The 27,499-nt window shown below is 34.8% G+C and overlaps 1 protein-coding gene across 1 annotated transcript in view; it reads left to right on the top strand.

The window, feature by feature from the left end:
• The window catches only part of Rs1 (Dead-box helicase Rs1), a 293,164-nt gene that overhangs the window by 193,231 nt on the left and 72,434 nt on the right, over positions 1 to 27,499 (top strand). Inside the window, exon 14 of the mRNA XM_090398602.1 lies at positions 23,588 to 23,794. Coding sequence (XP_090254728.1) covers positions 23,588 to 23,794 — 207 coding nt within the window. The remainder of the gene's footprint in view (positions 1 to 23,587; positions 23,795 to 27,499) is intronic.

Genomic DNA, 27,499 nt, shown 5'->3' with positions numbered 1-27,499 from the left:
TTCAAAGTTTTGTTTATAACAGCAGAGAAGAAATTTTGATTTTTTTTTTTTTTTCCATAAAAGTGATTCTATATTATAAGTGTTAGAAGTGGGAAAAAAGTAGTGAAAAATAATATTAATAAAAAAATAATAATAACTGGCCTTATATATACATTTTTTCTTCACATACTGATAAACAGCACTAATACATAAGTAGTTAACATATTTGCTTCAGCATTGATAGTTTTACACAAGAGTTAAAACTGGCATTAACAAAAGCTTATAAACTGACCAGGAATGAGCACATAACTATGATATATTAGGTGAGTGTTGTAGACACTGCTCAACATCTGATGAGTGAGATATTTGCCTGACTGCTGATCCAGCACAAAATTTTTCAAGCCTGCTTTATTTTTATCTTATCATATGTTCAGTAGTACTGATCACGTATTTATCTTTAATTTGCCACCCCCTTATAATAGCTGTCATTTAACATATTGGTAGCAAATGGCTATAAAAGTTCTGGTCAAAGTCGCATAATATCAATGCTGTTTTAAGCTGTTTGTGAACATTTGGAACATTCATTAAAGTAGACTAAATTTACTAATAGATGGTAGCACAGTTCATGTCCTGAAATTTTCATTTGCTAGATGCTCACTTTAGCAAATCCATAAGGACCAGAGAAATGGTTTGTTATAACAGAAGGTTTGCTATAGTGATTTTAAGAAAAACAGACTCTCCTCCTCTATTCTGAGGATATAAATACTCAAGAAAGTATTGGTATTCAGTTTGGTAACTATGGCATCTTAAATCTTACACTAAGCTGTAACACATTTGTTGGGATCATCATCATTTCTCCATTCCCAAAAAAAAAAAAAAGCACTTCAATTTTCTTCATTTACTGTCCCCCATGAAATGCAAAAGTTTGAATTATTGTTTGCCAGCAGTTATGAAGTATTTTAAAAATACTTTTCATTCTTTCAAGTTTTAAAAATAAAACTTGAAAGCATGAAATTAACTTTTGTATTTGGTAGTTCTGTCTCTCTCTCTCTCTTCTGAAAAGCTGTGACTTACTGATAGTATATACTTAAAGGATGAAGACTGGTTGTCTGCTAATCTTCAAAAATTAGGGCTAAATTAGCTCTCTATGTTCCCTTCCGGAAATAAAAGGCATTAGAGGATTTATTTTATTTTATTTTATTTTTACAAAAAGATATGCATATTGCATTGTCCCTATAGTTAAATGCATAATAACAGTTACATTATATTCAATTTTATGTCACTTTATAAAAGATCACCACCGTTTTCTGAGTTTTTGTATAGAAAGCAAAACTTACACGTAAAGGACAGTATATAGGCCACAAAAGGACAACATAAAAATGGCATGAATTGAGACAATATCAGACTAAATATGTCATAAGAAAAAGGAAACAGATAGAACCTCCTCCTATACAACTGTTACCTATTGGCTTGGGAAGTGAGTCAACTCTGTAGTGGATTGTAATTGGTAGCCTGATCACAAAGGTTAGAGAGAGAGAGAAAGTGATTAACTTTGCTGGTGTGCATAAGTAGCTTACTGAATGTGCCTCAACATACATGGGAGGGAGGTGAAGAGAGAGAGAGAGAGAGATCAGTGATGGACAGCTGGCATAAATTGTGATTGCTCTCTTAAGAACTGTAATGGATCATAGATTTTTGTATATGTTATCCGTAAGGTTCTTAAAGTTCTAATTTCTTTATTTATCAGGTAAAAACCCGAATTTCACAAGTACTGAAATATTGTCCCGCCAGAATTGTTTACCTTAAAAGAATAAGCTGAATTTAAGATCTTTCACCCACACTTCACTTAAAACACTTAAAATGATTGTAATATCATGCAAGTAAGAATCTAAAATAAAATATAAATGAAACACTAAAATATTAAATTAAAAGAACCTAAAAAAAAAATTAATTAAAATAACTCAAAGAACAATGCATAAGAAAATAATAGTATAATAGTAAAGAAAAACACAAGTTGAATAATACTGTATAAAGTTGCTATAAGAGACTATGAATACAGAGGGGATCGGTTTCTTATACAAAAAGCCATTCTAGATAATGAATCAATTTAAATGATATTTAAATAAAGTAACATGCATGCATTCTTGTCAAAACTGACCATCATGTCTGTAGGCTGTAAGGATAATTTTTTAATTTTTGTCAAGAATTCCAATGAATTTTTCACAGAAAACATGATGGTCAGTTTTACATCAATTCCTTATTTACTAGTGCTGCTCTTCAGTTGTTATCATAGGAGTTCCCTCCAGACATAGATGCCTGTTTGATTTTGTCATAAACTCAGGCTGCTTCATCTTTACAAGCTGATGAAAGGTATACTGCTGTTGAGGAGTTCTCTTTCTCTGGCCTTAGCTTATTTCTAACTGGAACATCTAGAAACTTTATTATTCTCAATATAACTCATTTTAGATATGGTATGTAGATATTTTTTGTCATTTGGACCAAATTGAAGCAGCTCTACCTTTTCTAATCAAGGTTAACTGCCTACATCCTTTTATCATTTGTACTGTGAAAAAAAAGAAAAGGATAGAAAATTAGCCTACTTGGATCTATCCCCCTCTCACTGGCTCCTCTCCGTGACATGCTAACAGCTTCAGTTTATCATAAATCTACTTTCAAAGACCATTATATACAACAAGATTCAGCTCATCATCTATCATGCTGATAGTTATTAAGTTCAATGCAACTGCTTTCTCTTTTACTTTGGACAAACAGGATAAGTTTGCAAGAACACCAATCTTACATCATCCAAAAAAACATGAAAAATCTGGTCTGGCAGAGCACACAATGGCAACCAACCACAGCATTCTGTGATCCAGAACCCATCTGTTACATCAGTGTTGGTTTAAGTTTTTAGGTGAGTGATGAATTTCATCGTCCAGTGTGAGACCACTGCCCAGCTTATTGAAGCCTAAAGTGGCTTGAAAAAGTTCCATATTTGATCTCTAGAGCAGTTTTTCTGGGCTTGTAAAAAGTAAATTTAAAAAATACATAAAATTGATAAAAATAGAAAAAAATCCTTAGCCCACTCATGGCACAAAATGTACTATAGGTACATTTGAGAACCTTTTGTGGTGGGAGCAACATAAATAAATAAAGCCTACTTAACTTCTACAGTGAGCACTTCACCGTAGAAGTTAATAGGTATTGTTTATTTATTTATTTTATGTTGCTCCCCATGATGTGCTAGGTGTGCAGTGCACATTCACAGAATAGCAATATCACCGATATTATATTTTTGCATTTATTCCTGTTAAAGACTCCCGCAGTTGTTTCTTGGCTTTGCGTGATTCCTAAAATTAAACACAACATACTAATGCTTCATGAAGAGGACACTTTACAATGCGTAGATATTACATCACATTCATGTTAATAGCCTGGGTGTGCAGTCACAAATATGGACACTTTTGAACAGATGTAAAGATGGCTCAGCAGGTCTAATTCTTAGCAATCCAGTGGTTTTAAACCACCCAGAAATCAGTGGCTGTGATTAGTTGTTGTTTTAACCAATCCAATTTAACATTGTCATTTGTCATGAGTTACTGTTTTTGCTGATGTGTACATGTATGAAAAAGATCATCTTCCTCCACTTAAGATATAACTGTATATCAGGGTATGCATCAAGTGTTTCTCGCAAGTTAAGATGTTTTTTTAAATGGAAAGGAAGAATTATAAATATTTAGTGTTATTTTATACCAACCAGACAGTTTACTCTTCAAACTTAGTTTTGAAAGTGATTAAGAGCTTGTGAAGTACAGTTTATGAGTTGCCATCCAGATGAATTATTTTTGGATTGATTTTGTGACTTGAGCATTGTGATACTAGCTCAATTTTGTAACCATCAGCTCTCAATCACTTTTGAAACTTTATAAGTGTCAAAATGCAATCATTGTTTGACTAGTTGTTATACAGTAGCAATGGATACTTGTTATCCATCCTTTTAAGGAAGTCTAATTGTCTGTATGGGTATATATAAAAAAAAAAAAAACATAGTAAGTTTTTTAGTATAATCGTACATAGTAGCACAACTATACTATGAGTGTTTTGTAAAATCTTTATTTTATATCAAGTTGACACAATATTTTTTCCTTTTCTCTGTATTATTTTGCAGAAAAAATGCATTATTTTAAGAACTACCATTACTAAAACTGCTGGTTTACCACAATGACCAGATGTGTTCGTGTGTCTGGAAATAGATGACTGTGTGCTAAGCTGAATGTAATATTCCAAGTTCTGTTTTACTGCATGAAATGTTTTTAAAATTTTTCCTCTTTTTGGGGGGGGGGGGGGAGGAGAGAATTAGAACTCATGCTGCCTGACCAGTGTAGATATCTTTATGTAACTGATAATAATTGTAGTAGTGTATGGTGTTTGTTCACATTTGAAATGAATTGAAAGGTCTAGAGCAGTGTTTCTCAACTGCCAGGCTGCAGCCTGGTACCGGGCCACAAGAAGTTCTGGAATTTGTCATTTTAGTTTTCTAAGCATTTTTCATGAATAAATATTTTATAGTGGAAATATTCTGAGGAGAATAATATTCATGAATGTGTTGAAAAGCTCAGACCCAGAACACCTAAATAAATCTGTGTGGCAAATGTCAGTGACCAAGCTGCGTATTTTTAAACATGTAAGTATTCATGAATTATCATTAATTTTCACACATCGAAATCTTTCAACATTCGGGAAAAGGAATACTGCTGTTTATGACCTGTCATAAAAATTGTCTGTAAGCCAATTACAATAATGGGCGGTGTATCCTCTATTCTCAAATCTGAACAAAATAACATCTCTGTTGCAAATGTCAGTGACCCAGCAAGGAAGTATAAAGAAAATTTTTCCTGAAATTGAAGATCAAGGTAGTCTGTATCTCAAATCTAGTAATACTAAATACTGTTTTTTCACAAGTTCGCATTGCAGTGTGCAAGTGCTTGTTTCGAAACCGGAGTGCCATGATTTTTTAAAAGTAATAGGTCTACAGATTTAAATTTTAATATGAATAATAGACTAGGGACTTCATTTAATTTTGGTGTTAAGAAATCTCATGTTTGTGATGCAACAAATAGTGATTCATCTACCTCAAGCCTACAAAGTGATCTCCAGGATATACAAAAGGAGGGGAAAATTACCAACAGACAGAAGAAAAAGTCTGCATTCACTTATAAGTACATGGACAGCTATTTAAAATTTGATTTCATACAATGCTCTGGCACTGACCAATTGCCATGATCTCAATGTGTCATTTGTGTTGCTGTTCTTGGAAATGAATCTATCGTGACTTACCCGACATCGCAACACAAAACATTCCAATCTAGTCAACAAACCCATTGAGTTCTTTATGCATAAAAGAGATGCACTTAAAATAGAAAAGAAAATTATTTCCCAAGCTTCAACCACTGACACTTCACTTCTGACAGCATCCCATTTAATATCATTACAGATAGCTAAATGTAAAAAACCGTATTCCATTGGCAAAGAACTCATTAAGCCTTCTTTGATTGCTGCTTGTAATGAAGTATTAGGCCAATCTGCAGCAAGTAAAATGAAAGGCAGATATCTGATATGGCAGAAGATATACAGAAATGTAACTCATTGAAAAAAATTAAAAAATCGAAATTGTTTGCATTACAACTGAAAGAATCTACAGATATTCAGAACAACAGCATTTTATTTACATATATACAATATATTGATCATGATAAAAGTGACATGAAGGAAGACATTTTAAGTGTTTCTGAATTACCAACTCACACTACCAGCAGTGAAATTTTCAAAGTTTTAAATGGTTTCATTGAAGAGAAAGGTCTTGAATGGAAAAATTGTGTTGGGGTTTGTACTCACAGGTCTGTTGTCTTGCAGGTAGAAATTCAGGTTTAGTCACTAAAATTAAGGATATGGCGGGCAATAACTTATTGTCAATGCATTGCTACATTCATAGGCAAAACCTGGTCTCCAAAAAAAAGGCCACCTGAGTTTAATGAAGTCCTGTCTCAATCTATTAAAATTATTAATTATATAAAAAACAGTGCTTTAAATACAAGACTGATAAAAAACATTGTGCGATGAAATGGGCTTTGATCATCAGAATTTTCTTTTCCATTTAGGAGTTTGTTGGCTGTCCTGCGGTAAAGTTCTCAAGAGGTTATATGAACTCCGAAAGGAAGTTGAGCTGTTTCTAATTGATAAGAAAAGTGACCTGTCCCATTATTTCCAGGATAAGAAATGAGTAGCCAGGCTGACATATCTCAGCAACATATATTTTTACATAAACGAGTTGAATTTAAAACTTCAAAGTCCAGATACAACAATATTTAATGCTTGGAGAAAGATAGCAAGATCAAATCATTCAAAAAGAAACTCAAACTCTGACTTAATATGATTGCAGAAAGAAATAATGAAATGTGTCAGTCATACTCAAATTATATTATGGAAGCAGATGATTTCTTTTCACAGAATTCAGTTTCAGATATTATTGCATCCCACTAAGATGTTGTTGTTGTTGTTTGAAAAGTATTATCCCGAATGTGAGGATTCCCGGAGGCAACATATATATGAATTGTGAATCACTTTGTTGAACACAAAGAGACAGCCGTTCCCATGAAGAAACCCTTCAACTTATTGAATTATCATTGGATAAAGGACTGGAAAGTATTTTTAATTCTATGAGTAATTCGAAATTCTGGATAAGAATCAAAAATTGAATATCCAAATTTACATGAAATAGCAATGAGATTTCTTCGTTTATCCACCACATACATTTGTGAAACTGCATTTTCAGCCATGACTGCACTTAAAACAAAACAGAGGAACCACTTGTAACTTTCTGACTGTCTCCATTTGGCTATCACTTCAATTCGTCCCAGAGTTAATAAGCTAACGAACAGAAAACAGCAACAAAAGTCTCACTAGCCTAACTAAAACCTTCAAAAACTCAGTTATAATAAAAGAAACTAAGTTTAACTTTTTCAATAACTTATAGCTGCAGTGTTAAAGTGCTGCGTTTTTAAATTCAAAATATTAATTAGTGTTGGAACTAGTGTTTAGAATTGAGAGATTCATGCATTTTTATTTATTAAATTACATACTTCATCATCATCATCAAATTCCTGATATATACCCTCAAGGGGTGTACAGGATATCATAGTACTACATGAAAAATTTACATCATTAGTAACTTCCTGTCAAACAATTTTCCTCCAAATCAGTCTGTTTAATGTCAAGACTCCAATATTATCACATCTTATATTTCTGTCTTCTAAGGCACTTTTTACTGTGTTAATCCACCTATATCTTGGTCTTTCTCTGGGTCTTTTTCCTGCAAACCTAGCAGAGAACACTTGTTTTGCTAATCTTTCCTTGCCCATTCTGTTTAAGTGACCATACCACCTGAGATTAGCTCTGTTAATGCATTCCTGGATGCTAACAATATCAAGTTCTTTCCCAATATCCTTGTTTTTAATATGATATTGCCATTGATGCCATCTGTTCATGCCCCTAATCTTTCTCAGGACTCTCATATCTGCAGTCTCTAGTCTTTGGTCAAGTGTTTTACTTCTGACCTAGCTCTCAGATCCATAAGTTAAAACTGGCTTGAATACTGTCTTGTATACAGCTAATTTAGTGTTCCGACTAATTTCTTTCTTATTCCATATGAACTTATTCGATTGACTTCCTACCATACCAGCTTTGCTGATTCTGTTGTCTATTTCTATATTTAATTTACCATCTTCATTAAAAATCGTGCCTAAATAGCTGAAATGTTTCACTTGTTCCACAGGTTCTCCATTCACAACACAGTTGACATTTTCAATGATTCTGCCTATTTTCATTGTCTTTTTCTTTTTACAGCTAATTTAGTGTTTTGGCTAATTTCTCTCTTATTCCATATAAATTCAGTTCATTATTCAGTTGACTGCCTACCATACCAGCTTTTGTTGATTCTGTTGTCTATTTCCATATTTAACTTACCATCTTCACTAAAAATCGTGCCGAAGTAGCTGAAATGTTTTACTTGTTCTATAAGTTCCCCATTCACAATGCAGTTGATATTTTCACTGTTTCTGCCTATTTTCATTGTCTTTGTCTTTTTAATGCTAACCTTCATACCATATCTATTACAGCAGTTATTCAATTTACTCAGGGAATCTTCCAGACTTGTAGTGGATTTATTTAGAAGTATAACATCATCCGCATAAAGCAAAGAGCTGAGATTAACACCTCCAATTTTGACATCAGGTTTAATACCACTTTCCTTCATAATGTGATCCATATAGATAATGAATAACAGAGGGGATAATGTACATCCTTGTCTCACACCAGATTTAACATTAACCCATCACCCTGTACTTCCTTCAATTCTAACTGCTGACTTACAACTCAAATAAAGACTAAGTATTGCTTGATATAATGCCCCATTGACACCATATAACTGCTGCATATTGAATAGCTTTTCTTGGCACCTTGTCATATGCCTTTCCAAATCGACAAAACTTAAATACAGATCTTTGTTATGTTCCCATGATTTCTCAGCTGTCTGTCATAAAGTGAAATTCCGATCCTGAAAGCCTTTATTTGGCCTGAATCCAACTTGTTCTTCACCAAGCTTCTCTTCCACAATCCTTCAAGATACATGCAAGTATACTTACCAGGAACACTCAGTAGAGAAATACTTCTGTAATTCTCACATTCAGTTTTATTTCCCCTTTTTATATATGGGTACTATGAGAGCTCTACTCCAATCATCTGGAATTTGTCCCTTTCTCCAGGCCTTCTGAACTATGCAATGCAGCCACTGTATGACTTTTATACCACCATACTTGAGCATTTCTGGTCGAATATCATCTACTCTTGCTGTCTTTCCACATTTCAGGCTTTTGGTGGCCTTTTCTACTTCAAGTATGGATATGGATTCCTGACTGCATGTCTGGTGAGTGTTTTTTACTGTTGTGCTGTCATCACTGCTTGTTTCATTTAGCAGTTTTTCAAAGTAATTACTCCATACTTCAAGGATATCTTTTTCTCCTGTTTTCATGTCACCTTTATCATCTCTGATTCCTTTTACAGTACTCTTTCCTCCTCCATTTCTGAGCATCTTCAACAGCCTCCAGAATATCTTGCCACATTCTTTATTTTCTATGTTTTTAAAAAGTCCTCCCATGACTTCTGTTTAGCCAGTTTTACAGTGTTTAGCTTTCTTACATTTGTCTCTGTATTCTCTAAGAGCACAAGCTGACTTATTTCAGAAACTTTTGATATGCTTTCTTCTTTTCCTTCACTGCCTCTAACTTCCAGTGTCCACCATGGAGTTCTGATTTTTCTATCCTGGCACACAACCTCACTACATGCCTCTCTGGCTGAATCAATCAGTTTTTTCTTCAGTGCTTGCCACTGAATCTTTGTATATTTTAGTCTACAGATCACATCCGAGAGTCGCTGAACTTTTATTCTCTTTAAAACTTTCTTACTTGTTCTTCTTTTCAGTATGAAATTCAATTTTATCCTGCTCAAGGCTAAATGGTGATCACTTCCAATTTCAAATCCTCTGTACACTCTGGTGTCCTGCACCAGTGGAAAAATATCACTATCAACAATAATATAGTCATTGAGACTTTTCTTATTCCTTGCCTCTTCTCTCCATGTGAATTTGTGCACATTTTTATGTTGGAACATTATGTTAGTAATAACCAGTCCATGTCCTGAACAGAAATCCAACAGGTATTTACCATTATTATTAGCTTTACTCTTTTCTCCAAATTTTCCCAAAATATTTGTGTATGTCTGACAATCATTTCCTACTCTGCTATTTAGATCCCCAACAAGGGTCAGCTTTTCCTTTTTCATTGTGTCAGTCTTTCTCTAAAGCCTCAAAAAATTTCTCCACTTCTACCTTAGTAGAACCTCCTGTGGGACCATAGGCACAAATAAGTCTCATTGTCCAGTTTCTCATTCTCATATTTGCCTACATCACTCTACTTGAGACTGCTACCAATCGAGAAGATTAGCCTTGTATTTAGTCTTGAATACTATGGCTACCCCTTCTTTTCCTTGATTGTGATTGCCTGAATATAAAATTTTGTATTTATTGCTCAGAAAGATCCCACCAGTTTTTGTCTTTTTTGTTTTAGTCACCCCTATTAAGTCGATCTGGTACTTATCCAGTTCCTCAACTAGCTCCATTTCTTTGCCAATCAGGCTTCTTATGTTGATAGTACTGATCTTGAACACTGGTGATGTTGAGTTGTGGTAAGTTTTAGGATTTGTTCCAGTAGCTGACTTGTCCTGGTTCTCTGGCAAAAACAACAGGGGTTGGGGATTATTTAACCGGGCGACAACCCAGCCAGCATGAAATTCTGTCATGTTGTACCATCATTTGAAATTTTGGTTTAAGCCAATAAGAACACAATTCCATTGGCTAAATCCCAAATTGCAGCCCATCCTCGTCTGTTCAGTATCCAGGTAGATATCTAACAGGGTGACCATGAGAAGTTGAGGATTGGACATTAGGTCAGAAGCCCTGGTCTGTTCTCCCCATTCCTCTGAAGGCTATATGGAGGTTTCCTCTCAGTTATAGCTTTGACCCTTGCATGTATAAATATTTGGCATGTGTATGTGATAATAAGTGTTTCACCAACAAGTTGACATCCTTCTGCTGCTTCCCCTGCTCAGCTGAATTCTATGGTGATTACAATGCATAAATATTTTTCTGTCATTTTTTTTAAACCAACATTATTAAAATCAGTTTAATAATACAATAATAAATTTTAAAGTTAATAATATTATAACTTTTTGGTGATTAGAATGCGATATGCCAAAGAAAATCAGCACAAATTAATTTGTGCTGATTTTCTTTGGCATATCGCATTCTATGTACCAGTGATTGATGACTAATTTAAATGTAATTTTATATTTGTCAACATGCCACACCATATACATAAATGTACTAATACTCTTTATGATTATGCCATAATTAATTATGGCATATGGTAATTATGTTAGTTTGTATGAACTCTAAAAAAATTGGAAAGGTATTTATGAGTAAATTTGTTGGGAGTGGGCCCTCATCTTATAAAAAAATAATTTACTGGACCACGGTCTCACAAATGTTGAGAATCACTGGTCTGGAATAGCCCATTATTAATCAACAGGCTTTTGACTATTGTGACTAAAATGGACTTTGAAGCATCTGTAAAGTGCAATAAAGCTGTCAAGTCTCTCTGGCTCAGAAATATTAGTACTTTATACAAATTAGCATATATTTAACATGATGCAGTATTTTATTTTTCCAAAAATCATAAATAAATACTATATGGATATTTTGTGAATTAAGTTCACAGAATATGAAAATAATAAATTTTATTTATGAAATATGCAATATTTACTAAATATGTAGTATCTAAACCTGCAAAAATAACTGCCTATGAATTCAAAAATTAAATCCCTTATAATGCTTAGAACAGTCCTGTATGTTTATGGTTAAGATAATTAAAATTGGTCTTATATTCTACCTCAGTAATTTTCTACATACAGTAGTCATTTTGTTTCAGATATTACAATGTACACAATAGAGTGAAACAATTCACTCTGCAGCTAAAGGTGGATTTAATGTGGCAATGAATTTAATTTCCCTTGGTAAATCCACTGCCCTGCTTACTTGGAGGCCTGAAGTATTTGTGTATTAAGACTTGCTGACAATGCTTTTGATATGGCTCGTAGAATCACTGTGCTCCATCGCAGTAAATTTAGAAGAGAAAGATGATTTTTGGAATCTGCTGCTGCTCTCAGAAAATTAGTTTATTTTAAATAAATATGGTTGCATTAAACTTCCCAAAATATGGAAAGCGCTAATACTTCAGGATCCCACTTTACTTCCTAGGCTGCCAACAATTGGCCACAGAGGGTGTCCCACCTAGTTAGGACTTCAGACCAAGACCAAGAAATATTCAAGATATTTCTCTTGGTCTTGGCCATAATTTTGCCATTGCTCTGAAGCAAATACCTGCATTAGACCTAATGTTCAACACTGAATGCAGTATTCATAATTTGACTCCAGAAATAGCTAACAACATTAGGCATGATGTTGTCAGCATTCTTTCTCAATCTTCACTCCTAAAAGAAATCTGTCATCTTGCCAACACAGTGCCCTCAAGAAATTACATGAAGATAGCAGTCTAGTCATCACCAGAGCTGATAAGGGGGAGTGCTACTGTTATCCTTAATACCAGTGAATACAACAGAAAAATGGACATCGTTCTCAGAAACTACTCTATACAGACCTTTAGATTACGATTCCACCAAATTTCAGATCAAATCTGCTTTTTTTGAGCAGATATTTTCCTTCATGGCCTCCTGAAATCACAAAAAAAAACTCAAACCCTTCAGTTCTCATCTCCCTCTCCAGATATATGTATTACCTAAAATACACAAACCTGATTTCCCCCCCCCCCACTTCAAGATCTATAGTAGATCTATAGTAAATGCCACAGATTTCCCATTCTATAAATTAGCAAACTTACCCCCCCCCCTCCCCACTGGTAATACCACTTCCTATATAAAAGAAAAACTCTATCCATTTTAAAACTTCTATTGAGAATTTAACATTAAATAATACAGATATTTTGGTTAGCTTTGATATCACCTCACTTGTCACCAATATTCCCTTAAATGACACCTTATCGCTTATAAAGGAAATTTTTTCTTCCTGATATTACTGATCTGTTTTCTTTTGCTGTCCATTTTGGATATTTCTCTTGGGAACACAAAATTTATAAACAGCTAAAGGCCTCTGGGTTCTCCTCTTGCCAATTTTATATGGAATATTTTGAAAAACAAGCTCTTGACTCAGTCCCATTCAAACTTTCCATCTGGTTAATATATGTGGATGATGTGTTTTCCATTTGGTCTCATGACCCAGCCACATTAGACTCTTTCCTTTCTCACCTGAATACTCTTCAACCCAGTAGAATTCAGTTTAGAATCTAATAATAGTTTTAGACTTTCTAGACACCTTGGTAACCTGTCCTTTTCAGTATACAGGAAGCCTACCCATACAGCATCAAAAAAAAAAATAATAATAATAATAATAATCAATCCTTCTAATCCTTGACCTTCTCTTCAGAAAGATTTTAGTAATGTTATCATTATCCCCTATGTCTGAGACAATTCAAAAAAAATATTGAGTCTTATAGAAATACAATCTCTGCACAGCTTTCAAACCCCACTGAAAGCTTGCTACCCTTATATGTTCTACTCAAGATCAGCTTCCTTTCTGTCTGCCTGGAGTATATAAAATGCCCTGTTCTTGCAAGTTGGCCTACTATGGATAGACAGAAAGAACACAAAAAATACATTTGCAGTCATGACTGTTGTCAATCAGGCCTTGCAGACCATGTTTTAGATATGGCTCATAGAATCAGTTGGAAAAAGACCACTATACTCCATTAGTAAAGTTAGAAGAGGAAGACTGTTTTTGGGATCTGCAGTTGCTCTTGTTAATCAGTCTAATTTAAATAAATATGGTTGCATTAAACTTCCCAAAATATGAGAAACTAATACTTTGAGATCTCAGTTTACATCCTGGGCTACTAGCAGGTGCCCACAGAGGGTGCTCTACCTAGTTAGGATCCTAGCCTTTCATCCATGTGTTTTGCTTAATTTTCTGTTGCCTTTGTGTGTTACAAGCCTCATATTGTACTCCCTGACAATGTCTCAGTGTCTGTGACAAAAGAATGAATTGAAAGAATTAAATAAGATTTTTAATCCTTTCTCGGTGCTGTTTCACTCCATTAAGCCTCTAACATTACCTTGACCTATATTTAGAGCATTCAGTATATTTGGTATATTCAGAGCAGGGTTTTGAACTATGTTAAAAAATAAAAAGAATAAAACTTAAAAAAAAAAAAAATGTGGCTGTGAGGAAAAAAAGTCTTTTTTTTTTTTTGGTATCACTTCGAAGAAGTAGTGTATATTGTAAAGTTGAAACAATCTGAATTTTGTATGCACTCTCGTGGCCACATTATGGTTTGGAAACTGGATACTCTCTGTATGGGCAACGTGCTCAAGTATTTTTCTCCAACTACATGTTTCTCCTTCTCTTTTTCTTATCACCTTTTGAAACATTAAATATGAAATCAAACCTGAATAAGTGTCTCTGTTGTTAAACTAAAAAATAGACCTACCTCCAAAATTCAAAAAAAAAAAGTTCACGAAAACAACTTTCATATACATTTTATCAGCATCCGTGGCATTAACAGTAACTTAAATGATGTGCATTGCCACCTTCAGTCATCCAAACCTGATGTTCTCTTTCTTATTGAATCCCAAATTTCTACTAAATCAATCACGATGCATCTTAACTGTCCAAATTACCCCATATATGACACCTTCTGTCATAATGGAGGTGCTTTGTGCGTGCTGATGTTCCTTGCCAAAGGATGTCTAACGTAGAGTCTCACCTCCCATAGCTAAGATTTCTTTGCTACATTTTGTTTCATTCATCTACTGCCTCTACCCTTCTTCCAGTTCTGAAAATCATCTGACCTCTTTGACTTTCTATTTTCAAAGCTTGATTTCATTCACTCAAAATGTCCAAAGTTCTAATTGGCTCCCTTTTTCAAATTTCACTGACCAATCTGGAAAAGATGTTAAGATTTTTGCTGTAAGTAATGACTTAAAACAGATCATTCATCTCCCTACCAGGCATTCCCGACAACCATCTTCACTCCCAACACTCTAGATCTTTTCTTAGTTCTTCTTCCAGATACTCTGGAAGAATCCTCTTAGTGATTCAGATCACAATCTTGTTTTTATCTCTGGTGGAATGTCCTTCCTTCAGCCATTCACAACCTCGTGTATTCTATTCCAGCATTAAAACAATACCAAGTAGGAAGATACATGACTTTTACTTCTACTTTCCATGGTCATACTGTTGTTTTCATTCTTCTGATCCAGATACCTGTTGTGATATTGTTACAGAAATAATCCATGTTCAAATGGAAGCTTTCATTCCTCACTCTGTTCAAACCCATATCTAAACCATGGTTTTCCAAGAAGTGTGCCTGTGACATTTGTTAAACCATCATTAAAAGAACAAAGTCTAAATTCAACGAAGATAAATGTTGAAAACTCACTGCTTGTGCCACTGACATTCACACATTCCTTATGTAAAAGACTGTTGGGTACAACTTTTGCTATCCCCTCTATCTCACCCTAATTGTAGAATTGTATCATCACCTAAATACAAGGCTGACATCCTGGTTTCATTCTTCTCTTCTCTTCTGACTCCTCCGTAAATGACCATGGCAAATAATCTCCTTTTCTTAGAACATTGCATCTCATGCCTCCTGTAATCACTGTGACCTTCTACCAGGAAGACATCAGAAGAATGTTGAATAACGTGGATACCACAAAGGCAGCGGTCCTGATTTAATCCCACCCATTGTGCTCACAAGATGTGCTCCTGAATCAACACTGTTCTAAGTCATCTATACACTAAACTGTACTCACCTGGCATCCACCCTACAGCATGGAAGAAAGCCCATATATATCCAAAAAAGTTGATAAATGTCTACCATCAAGCTATCAACCTATTGCTCTCCCATCAGTTCTGTCCAGATTAATGGAAAAGGTTATCAACAGTCAACTACTTCAACACCTGGATGACTGCCATCTAACTAGTGACCACAAGTATGGATTTTGCTAATCTAAATCCACAGGAGATCTCATGCCCAACATCATGCATCTCTGGGCTCATTTCATGGAAAGGTTTGAAGAAAAAAAAGCTTCTGCCATTGCTTTTCATATCTCCAAGGCTTTTTATATACAGTCTGGCATTGAAGGCTTCTCAACAAATTACCATCATATGGACCTTTCTTCATCCTTATGTAATTGAATTGCCAGTTTTGACACAAATTGATCCCTACATGTAATGGCAGATGGTATTCTCTCTCTTTGGACTTTCTTGTTAATGCTGGTGATCCGCAGGGCTCTGTCATTTCACCCATCCTATTCATATTTTTGTTGATGATAGCATTCTCCACTCGTCCTACTCATATGACAAGCCTTGCAGTGTTCAAACATCTCAAGTTTCATGATCATATGTAATAAGTGTCCTGAACACTGATCTCCATGTTATCCTTGATTGGCGTGAAAACAATATAGTTCAATGCTTCCAAAACAAAGTTTTGCTTTTTTTGCAAAAATGACCTTAGATCTTCACTTAATTTTGATAATGCTCAGCTCAACAATCAAGACTAAATCTCTCATCTCAGACTGACTCTTACTCCAAACCTTTCCTGTTATAATCATATCACTTCTATAGCATCATCAGCTTCTAAAAAACTCACATCTTTTTCTGCTCAAGACATTACTTCTCTTTTGAACAAGTACTTACTATGTATAAATCCCAAATGCAGCCAACCTTGGGATACTGCTCTGATGTTTGGGGTTGTGCACCTACAACTTCCCTAAAAATTCTTGATGCTGTTCAGAAAAGGGCAGTTGATTACTGACACATCTCTTACTGACTCTCTTTAGCCACTTTCCATAGGAGATCAGTTTCTGCATTATTTCTCTTCTACAGATATTTCCATGGTCACTGTTCTGCAGAAGAAGCACTCATTATGCCTCCCATTTCTGCCAAATCTACAGGACCTCAAGAAACAGATGCTCAGCATCCCTTTATAGTCAAACTACATACCTACCAAACCTGTTTCATTCCATTAACCTTAATTCTGTGGAACAGCCTCCCCATGAAGCTTTTCCAAAAGACTACAATCCCCAACAGTGCAAGAAAAATATCAACAGATTACATCGTTCCTGATCCTTGTTCATTTATTTGTTATAGGCCCTTTTGCCTTTCATGTGTGGGGGTAATATATATATATATGTATATATATATATAAAATTTAAAAAATTTAATGACTAGAAGCCGAGAGATACTAAAATAGAAAACAGTATTTATTATTTGAACCACAATTAGTTTTGTCTTCTTATAAGACTTCACATATATATATATATATATGTTAAAGATACCAAGCAATTTTAAACCTGGTTTTACTCCATTTTTCCCAAGTAAGCAAACAGACAAAAATGTCAAGTTGGCGCCTGCAAGTGATGCAAGACTAGCTGATCCTACAGGTAGTGCAAGACCAAGGCAACTCGTGATAGAGGTGGAACAAGCTCCGATCACTAATCTTAATATTTACCCTTAATGCCAAAACACATCTCCAAGAAGGGGATGTATGATGTTTTGTATTAAAGGCAAGGGGCCACTACTCAGACCGGTTTCGACCTTTATTGAGGTCTCATCAGTGGGAGCTAGGCTAGAAATACCAAGATTTAGTAATACAGAGCTTGTAAGTATTTTACCAAAACGAGTTACCATAAGGTGTTTTAACCTTATTAAATAAAAATCTCAGGAGGAGATCTAAATGTAGAAAGTATTTTTACCTTGGGTATAATTATGTTAAAGATACCAAGCAATTTTAAACCTGGTTTTACTCCTTTTTTCCCAAGTAAGCAAACAGAAAAATAGAAATAATGGGACTCAAGAAATTAAAGAGCCAGTTCTCAAAAAGAAAAGCGTATTGAAAGTTCCTAGCAAGTAAGTCAGAATGTGCTCTGAGAGAATACAGAGAAACCAAAGGAGTGTACAAAACTGGCTGAATAAAAGTCATCACAAGGCTTTAGTAAGAACATAGAAGATAATTATCAGGAAGATGTTCTGGAGGTTATTGAAAAGCTGAAGTGAAAGAAAGAGTACTATAAAAGGAATTAGAAATCACAGAAGTGACATGAAAATCGAAGATAAAGATTTTCTAGATCGGGGTGTCAAACATACGACCTGAGGGTCAGATCTATTTAAAATTCAGATACCAGGGTGAAACTTGACCTTGTTAGCATTTAGGAATCTGTGAACAAATCTAGTGTCAGGTGGGATGGTCAGTTAAACAGAATGGAAGGAAAGGTTAGCAAAAAAAAGCAAATGTTTTTTTGCCATGATGACAGGAAAAAAACCCAGAAGAAGACCAAGAGTTAAATGGATTAATACAGTAAGAAGTGCCTTAGAAGACTGAAATATAAGATCTGACAGTATTGGAGTCTTGACACATAACAGATTACTTTGGAGAAAAATTAGCCATAGGAAGTTAGTAATGATGTAAACTTTTCATGTAATACAGTAATACCCTGTTTCACAATGCTTCACTTTATGGCAATGGTTTTAATAGTTGACAATCAAACTTTGTTGGCATGTTTCCTTCAAGCTGGGCTGATCAGAATAATTGTTTCATTCACAGAAATTATTCTTTATTTTTTGTTTGCATAACCAATGTAAATTAATGTTTTATTTACATATACACATATTCACCCGTATACGGTACTAATGTACTATAGGTTGATCAACCAACCTCTCGTGTAGAGGCACAACATTATAAAAAAAACATTTATGTGAACAAATGTGTGACTGCTTAAAAACGTTATTAAATCGTTTACTGAAATAAGAGCCAACAGGCTTCACTTCGGCGAAGTAAAATTATTCAAAATTAAGTGGATAATGAATACCACATTATTTCTTAGCCGAATAAGAAACTCAAAGATAGGAAATCTAATCTAAGAGTTTCATGCCGAATATAGAAAACTATATATAAAGATCGGCGAGTCCAAGCGTAAGCCAACACCTGGTAGTGCAATGCTAGGGCGACTCATAGTAAAGGTGGAGTAAGCTCTGATCACTGGTCTTAGTATTTTCCCATAATGTAAAGCACAGCTCCTAGGAGATGTATTACTGTTCTACATTATGAGAGAAGGTCACTACCCAGACCGGTTTCGACCTTTTTTGAGGTCTCATCAGTGAGTAGGTAGACCTAGATGTAATACTAAGGTTTCAATTCAGAATTTATATCTTTACTGTAAGAGTTGCCAAAAAAAGGTGCAAAAATACAATTACTGAAATAAGAGCCAATAGACTTCACTTCGGCGAAGTAAAATTATTCTTATTCGGCTTATTCTTTTCCACTTAATTTTGAATAGTTATTAAATCATTATGTGCATCTACAAGTGGGGGGGGGGGGAAGAAAGAGGCAGTGTTTTGCTATATGACAGTGGTCTAGAACCTAACGTCATATGACCAGGGTATACCTGCACTATCCTAATATCCCTTATACCTAGTGAGGGTACATATTAGGAATTTGGTGATGACCTCTATAGCATTCAAAAATTATCAAATCATTTAGGACATTTCCAAATCACAGTTAGAATCTTGCTCTTCAGTCAGTAGCTTGATCCTATTAACGTTCATAAAAACTTTAGGTAATCTTTGTTGTGAATTGCTTTGGTAGATTGATTTTAGTTACTGCATGTATAAATTCTGCTTTACCTTTTCTGTCTTCATTTGAATAAGGTTGTCATTGGAGAGTTTGAATGGCCTGTATAGCTCAGTGGAAGTGGTGCTTGGTCGCTCTAAGTTAGACTTAAGTTCAAGTCTGGTTGCCAACTGGAGGAACTTTTTCTAAGCCTTTCTTCAACTGGTTCCCCAGTTAGTCGATCTGGCATGGGCAAGTGGATTTTTCCTCCTGGAAACTCAGGTTTTTTCGTCCCACAAACTCAAGAAAATCGACCATAGTACCCACATTATTTCAGATAGTAACATATCTTGTTAAGGTTAGGTACCAAGAGATGGCAGGACTTGTTTGCCAGCCTCTTCATTGGTGGCAGCTTATAATTAGCGATCGTCACGGACCAGCTATCTCTGATTGGCTACCGGTGGAGATTGAATTGCCCACTCAGTCTCCAAAAGCTAGATAGGGTATAAAGGCCTTGCCTACTCCATATAAGGGAATAAAAGGTGTTAGCTGATTTTTTTTTTTTTTTTTTTTTTTTTTTTTTTTTTTTTTTTTTTTTTTTTTGGAGAGTTTGCATGTCGGTCCAACATTTCTTTGAATCCAGTTCAGGTATAAGTACTCTCTCTCTCTCCATTCTTCAAGTGATTAACAAATTGAAAATGAAGTTTCAAGTTTTTTCCATACTTCATTGATGCTTTTCACTGCACTTTTTACTACACAATTCACAACTGTTCTTTTATTGTGACATAAATATTGTAATCCTTTCCGAAATCCTTTAGAATATTGTTTGTCCCATGTATTAGTGCCTGTGAAAAAGTTATGCAGATGAATATTATTGTTATTATTATGTGACACCTCCAGGGAGTCCTAAGCCTCATCGAGGGAGAGTATGCCAACAGCATCGAACGATCGAATCCCTTCCAAGTACTAACCGCATGCAAACTTGCTTAACTTTTTGCATGAGCCATTAGTAGCAGAGGCTCTACCAATTGACCAACCATTACTGGCTTGGATAATGTTATAGCTCCTTGATCTGTAGTTGGCAAAGAGGTTTGTGTCAATAGAAGAACATAACCTTGAAATTGGGATGGTAATCATTGATGGTATGCCAGGTACCCAGGCATGCCGTCTAACACAAAGTAAAATGGTAAATGGAACACCGTGAACAGCACATTAACACCTAACTTCTGGCAAAGATAGTTGGATGGAGGGAGGGGTCCTTTGTTACTTTAAAGCTAGGCATGCTTTTCTCCATCTTTAATATATGTCTCTCTCCTGCTGAGCATTTTCTTCCAAAAAAAAAAAAAAAAAATCATTATCAAGAATTAATGAGCACTAAAGTTTCATTGCTAGTACAGCTCCATGCATTTTAATATTGTAAAAATCAGTTCTAGCTTTAAATATGTTGGACTACCTATAACATTACCATAAATGTACCAGAATTGCAAGTGCTTGCACTTACTCTCTAGTTTTAATCCCCAAGTTAACAGCTTTTCCAATTGTACATTCCTCCTACCCCCATTGCTCCCTTATCTGAAGTATTCTTGTAGGTTTCATTGGTATTGAACTCTTTGCATGTAAAATTCTTGCTTCATCCCTATTGTCCAACGTTTTATTCCATACATACAACTATTTGTGTTGGTGCCTTCCCTTTCTTTGAAAGATTTATTATGTCCACTTTCATTTCCAAATACGGACTTTCTCTCTCAGTCTTTTGTTTTTCAGACATTGATTGGTTTGAAATACCTGGGTTCATATCCTATCTCTACAACATGAAGAACCTTTATAAGTGCTGTTTGGCTGAAAGTGAGTTAGCCAGTCTTGTTTCATTGGGATCTCATACAGAAATTGCTTCTTCTTTTTTTTTTTCACTTTTTCATCTTGCAAAACTCACACACTTGCCAAAAAGCACATAACAGACATAGTGGTCTCATAGCCTTAATTGCTTTAAACACAATTCCAACCTAATCTCATTTGGAGTAAATGAACCTGTAAACAGAACCTGTATGGAACAAATGATTTATAGAGTCTAACCCTATCCTCCCTTGCAAACAATTCCCATTTGTATGTACAAGTTCGGATTAATACATTAGATAAATTAAAATGCAAAGGTGTTATGGAAATGGTTCATAAGTCAGACTATTATCCAAGTTGATTGGGGCAATAAGGCCTATTATTGGAATATTTGTTATGATTTAAAAGTAACTGCATTGAAAATAGGTATGCAAGAAAGAGTTACATGAATTTTTTTTGTGGGACATCAGAAAAAACTACAAAACATTTCTTTTTGACGTTTCTTTATTTATTCTTATGGTAAAAAGAATACAATGCAGTTATAGGTTAATGGCTAGTCCAGAAATCCAATCCAAGGTCTCATCCATCACCTTGTGGATGTCTTGGAGGTTACCATGAAATTGGTGCCCTGGGCAGTCATTCACAATATGAGTGATCATCTGGTCTATGGGGGCAACAATCACAATAAGGGGTGGTCTGACAGTTTTCATTTGTGTAGTAGGTAGCCACATCTGCTCTGCTTAGTTCTGATCCTGTTGACAGATGACCAAATCTTCCTGGGAAGGGCAAAACCAGGCTGCAGAGCACAGGGACCTTCAACCAGGAAGCCATTTGTTGAGATAGTTGGACCAGTGTTTTCTCCACATGTCAGATGTTTATGGTAAGGCAGCTGAAGAGAGTTCGTCCATGGACCAGAAAAGATTTCTTGATTTTACGTGAAGACTAGGTGGATTTTTGAGAGTCCAGTGCAGGAGTGAGTTGCTCATTACTTATTAAATTCTTTAGTCGAGGCTTGTCTTCTCCGTATATTTGGTGGAGCAATGTCTATGGCTTTAATCTCATGCAAGACTGCTTTAAATGAACAGCCACCCTCCTGCCTTTCTCCCTTCTTTTTGGTTGTAATTCATCTGCTATCAGCAGTACTCCTCCCCCCCCATCCTATCTTCTGCTATATTGAATTTTATTTTTTATAGTTTTTGTAAACCTTGCTGTAGAGACCAGATATGGAACTTTTCAAGCTATTTCCAATAATTGGGCTGGCGGCCTCACACCAGGCAATGAAATTCATCTCCCACCTAAAATTCTGTTGTTATTACATGTATGAGATCAATTTTAGAATGGTACAAAATGTTTTTGATGACAAAAATTTGAAATTTATATTCCAAATTTTTCAGAATTCAAAGCTTATTTTGAAATGAGCAATGTAAAAAAGAATACAAAACTGTAAGTGTTGATGGTGCAAATCCATTTCATATTAAATAGGATATCAGATTATCTAAGGTCGAGTTAAACAGGATTCACTGTTTAATTGAAATCAAAATTTCTGATCTTACTCCTAACTTGAATTCTGAATGAAACTTACTATTCATCCCTTTCTTTTCTAACTTTTTTTTTTTATCAACATTGAACACTTACAGCAATAACTGTGAACATCTTAGCATAAACATTGCTAAGATGTTCACATTAAAATAGTCAACTTTATCTCCATAAACAACATTGAACTCATACTTAAAAAAAAAAAAAAAACATACCACCTTTTATGTGTATTCTTCTTCTTCACCCATAGTATATGTAGGTCATTGGGGCACTATAAAGGTAACAGTCCTAACATATTCTCTCTCTCTCCCCCTCCCTCCAAGTGTTTCTGTCCTGGAATCTCCTTAACCAAGTAGAGACTAAGAATTAGTCAGTTTTCTAATATTATCTACCCAGGTGATTCTAGGTCTTCCTTTTTTTTTTTTTTTTTTTTTTATTACCAGAAGTCAAGCCATCTTTAGGTGGAAGATATTTCATTGCTCAGGGTGAGACCACCTACCTGATTATTGGAGGCCTGAAGTGGATTAAAAAAAAAAGTTCCATGTTTGGTCTCTAGAGCAAAGTTTTTGTTATGTAAAAATAAAATAAAAATTACAAAAACATATATAAAAGTGATAAAAATGGCAAAAAAGAAAATCTTCAGCCAATTCCTTGGTATAAAATATATTGTAGGTTTATAATAACTTTTTGTGGATGGGAACTACACATTAAAAAAAAAAAAAATGTGTATACATATATTATTTTTTTTGCCTTTGTATATTTGCCATATGTTTTGAATTTATTACACTTTGTATTGGTTATTCAGTTCACAGTTTTAATCTAAATTTTGTTTTTTTATATATTATAATGTCTTCTGTAATTTTAACGATGCCACGTTGCTTTTTTAGAAATAATTTCCAAATATAAGAACCATATTGATAACCTTGAAGAGGATATTAGAAAAGTTCTTCTTGAAGAAAAAGAGGACAAGGAACTTAATCAAGCAGAACACAAAGTTCAGAAACTTGAAAATTTGGTTGAAAATTCCAAAAAAAATCCCGAGCTAGCAAAGCGCTCTTGGTTTCAAACTCCCCGTGAAAAAAGAAAAGAACAAGGTAATATTGTGATATTCAGTACTGTATTTCTTTGATTCTAAGATACCCTTTTTTTCTTTTTCTTTTTTCACATTTTAACATTGCAGATGTTAGGATATGGTTCATGGAAAACTCATTGCTGATAATTCATTACAAGAAAATCGAAATAATATTATCATGATACACATATATGAAAAACTAATGCAAAACAAGAAATATTATATAAAATATAGTTTCTTTCTGTATTTCTGTATTATTTATTTATCATCAGCAAATTCCTGACATGTGCCTTCAAGGGGTGTACAGGATATGATAGTACTATATGAAAAAGTTACACCATTACTAACTTCCAATCAACAATTTTCCTCCAAATTAATCTGTTATCTATCAATACTCTAATATTTTCAGATCTTATAAGGTGCTTTTTACTGTATCAATCCTTCTACATCTTGGTCTTCCTCTGGATCTTTTTCCTGCCAACCTGGCAAGGAACACTTGTTTGCTAATCTTTCCACTCTCATTTTGTTTGAATGACTCTACCACCTGAGATTAGCTCTGCTAACACATTCCTGGATGCTAACGATGTGCAGTTCTTTCCTAATAGCCTTGTTTTTAATATGATATTGCCATCTGTTCATGCCCCTATTCTTTCTCAGGACTCTCATATCTGTGGTCTCTAATCTTTGGTCAGATCTTATATTTTTTTTATTTCTAACCTAGCTCTCAGATCCATAAGTTAAAATTAGTTTCAGCATTGTCTTGTATACAGCTAATTTAGTGTTTTGACTAATTTCTCTCTTATTCCATATAAATTTATTCAGTTGACTTCCTACCATACCAGCTTTGTTGATTCTGTTGTCTATTTCCATATTTAATTTACCGTCTTAACTAAAAATTGTGCCTAAGTAGCTGAAATGTTTTACTTGTTCTATGGGTGCTCCATTCACGATGCAGTTGATATTTTCAATGTTTCTTGTCTTTGTCTTTTTATTGCTGATTTTCATGCCAAATTTATTACAATAGTTATTTAATTTATTCAGGGAATCTTGCAGACTTTCACTGTATTTATTTAAAAGTAGAACACCATCTGCATAAAATAAAGAGCTGAGATTAACACCTCCAATTTTGATATCAGGTTTAATACTGCTTTCCATCATAATGTGATCCATATAGATAATGAATAACAGAGGGGGATGATGTACATTATCCTTGTCTAACACCAGATTTAACATTAAATCATCTTCCTGCCCTTTCTTCAATTCTAATTGCTGACTTACAACTCAAATAAAGACTAAGTATTGCTTGATATAATGCCTCATTGACACCATATAACTGTAGCATTTTGAATAGCTTTTCTCTTGGCACCTTGTCATATGCCTTTTGCAGGTCTACAAAACTTAAGTACAGATCTTTGTTATATTCCTATAATTTCTCAACTATTTGTTGTAAAGTGAAAATCTGATCCTTTCATCCTCTTTTTGGCCTTAATCCAGCTTGTTCTTCTCCAAACTTCCCTTCCACAATCCTTATCAACTGTTTCTCAAGTATAGTTGCATAGATCTTACTAGGAACACTTAGTAGGGAAATACATCAGTAATTTTTTTTTCTTTTTATATATTGGTACTATGAGAGTTCTACTCCAAAAATCTGAAATTTGTCCCTGTGAAGGCCAACATGTGGCCGAATCATAGCCTTATAAAGAGTAATAGTAACCTCTCTTTACTTTTCAATGCACTCCTCACCATCCAAGTAATTCTCTGAGCTATTTTGCCAACTCTTGCGATATGTCCTCTGAATTTCAAATCTCTACCCAGCAATCATCCCCAGATTCTTAGCCTGATCAATTTTTTGTAAACAAGTGCCATCAATATGATACAAAGTGTGTAATTTTTTCTTCCTGAAGTGCATTACCTTACATTTTACAACATTGAATTGACAACCATTGTCCTTTGTCCACACTGCCAATTTATTTAAATCATCTTGTAAGATATCTGCATCACCTTTATCAACTATTGCCCTCCCTAGTTTTCCATCATCAGTAAACAACTGAATGTCTCACTTCAAATCTTCTGCTATATCATTAATATACAAATTAAGGAGTAGTGGTCTTAGAACAGAGCTCTGGGGCACTCCACTAATCACCCTCATGTGATTTGATTCCACTCAACCTTACACCACCCTCTGATGTCTATCTATCAGCCACCCCCTATCTATTCCACCAGCCTCATATCCAATCCCATTTGCTCTGACTTATGTGATAGTTTTCCATGTGGTATTCTGCAAAGTCCAGCAGTATCATGGTGTAGCCATTTTCTTTATCCAATTCTGCTATCACATTATTATAAAATGTGAATAAATTACCGAGGCAGGGTCTACCTTTTACAAAGCCATGCTGCACTCTATAAAGTATCGTGATCCTATCCATCCATGCCTGAATTTTACTTTTAACCAACTTTTCCAATACTTGAACTACCACTCCAGAGATACTAATTGGTCTGTCTTAAATAAGAAAGGAAATATGTGGAAATATTTCTGTCTTATACTTCTGGATAAGATAGTTACATCACCTTTATGTGATGTGACTATCTTATCCTCTTTCCAGTCCCTTGGAACCTTACAAGAGGTGAGTCATATTGAACAACTTCGTGAGAAGCATTGCAAGTCCTCTTGCACATTCTTGTAGCACATGAACTGACATACCGTCCAGATACACTGCTGTATTCATGTTGATATCTTTCAACTTTCAATATGCTGAGGACATCCATTTCATCTACCTCAATGTTCACATCAGTCTCTGTCACCTCAGTAACTGCAGTCAGCACCTGGATGATATACTCTTGCAAAGTGATCACTTAGTAACTGAACCATTTCTTCTGCTTCTGTCACTTTCCTACCATCAGCTAAGTAAAGTTATCTTTCCATAATCATTCTTTCTCTTACTTACTATGTAGCGAAAAAACTCTTTTGGCCTGCATAGCTAATTTACCTCTTGAAATCTGATTTAGCCTTCCTTACCATACTCCTTCTTGCTTGTGCTTTATGCTGATCACTTTGTCATTTATATTCCTTTTGTTTTTTTTTTTTTGTTTTTTTTTTATTTTTTTTTTTTTTTAGCTCCCTTATATTGCTAGTCATCCACTTAATTTTTACTTGATTTATCCTTCTGATACTGCCTTGCTCAAACAGTCCTTGGCCACTTTCCATGTAGTTTCTTATGCCATGGCACTGCTCCAAGTCACCTCTTAAGTTTGTCATAATTGCCAGTCTGGTAGTCCGACATGGTCACTTTTCCTGATTGGATTTAAAGTTGATACTGCAGTTATAGATAGATCTTCTGATTCTATTGCCAGATCCAATACTCCCAAAACCCATGGTTATCTTCATGTGCTGTTTCAAATAATTATCCTTTAGTAAATATAATTTATATTTATATAAATAAATAAATAAGCTAATGCCTTTTATTCCCTAATAGGGAGCAGGCGAGGCCTTTATACTCCATCTAGCTTTTGGTAACTGAGTGGGCAGTTCAGTCTCCACCAGTAGCCAATCAGAGATAGCTGGCCCATGTCTATCACTAATTAAAGTGGCTACTGATGAAGTGACCAGCAAACAAGTGCTGCCATCTCTTGATGCCTAGCCCTAACAGAATATGTTATTGTCTGAAACAGTGTGGGTACTACGGTCAATTTTCTCGAGTTTATGGGACGAAAAATCTGAATTTCCAAG

The sequence above is a fragment of the Typopeltis vanoorti genome, chromosome 9 (assembly GCF_054136105.1).
Source record: "Typopeltis vanoorti isolate ZY-2024b chromosome 9, IOZ_Tvanoo_1.0, whole genome shotgun sequence".
Classification (NCBI taxonomy): Eukaryota; Metazoa; Arthropoda; class Arachnida; order Uropygi; family Thelyphonidae; genus Typopeltis; species Typopeltis vanoorti.
The sequence above is the reverse complement of the archived record's forward strand: the minus strand, read 5'-3'. Positions and strand labels throughout refer to the sequence as shown.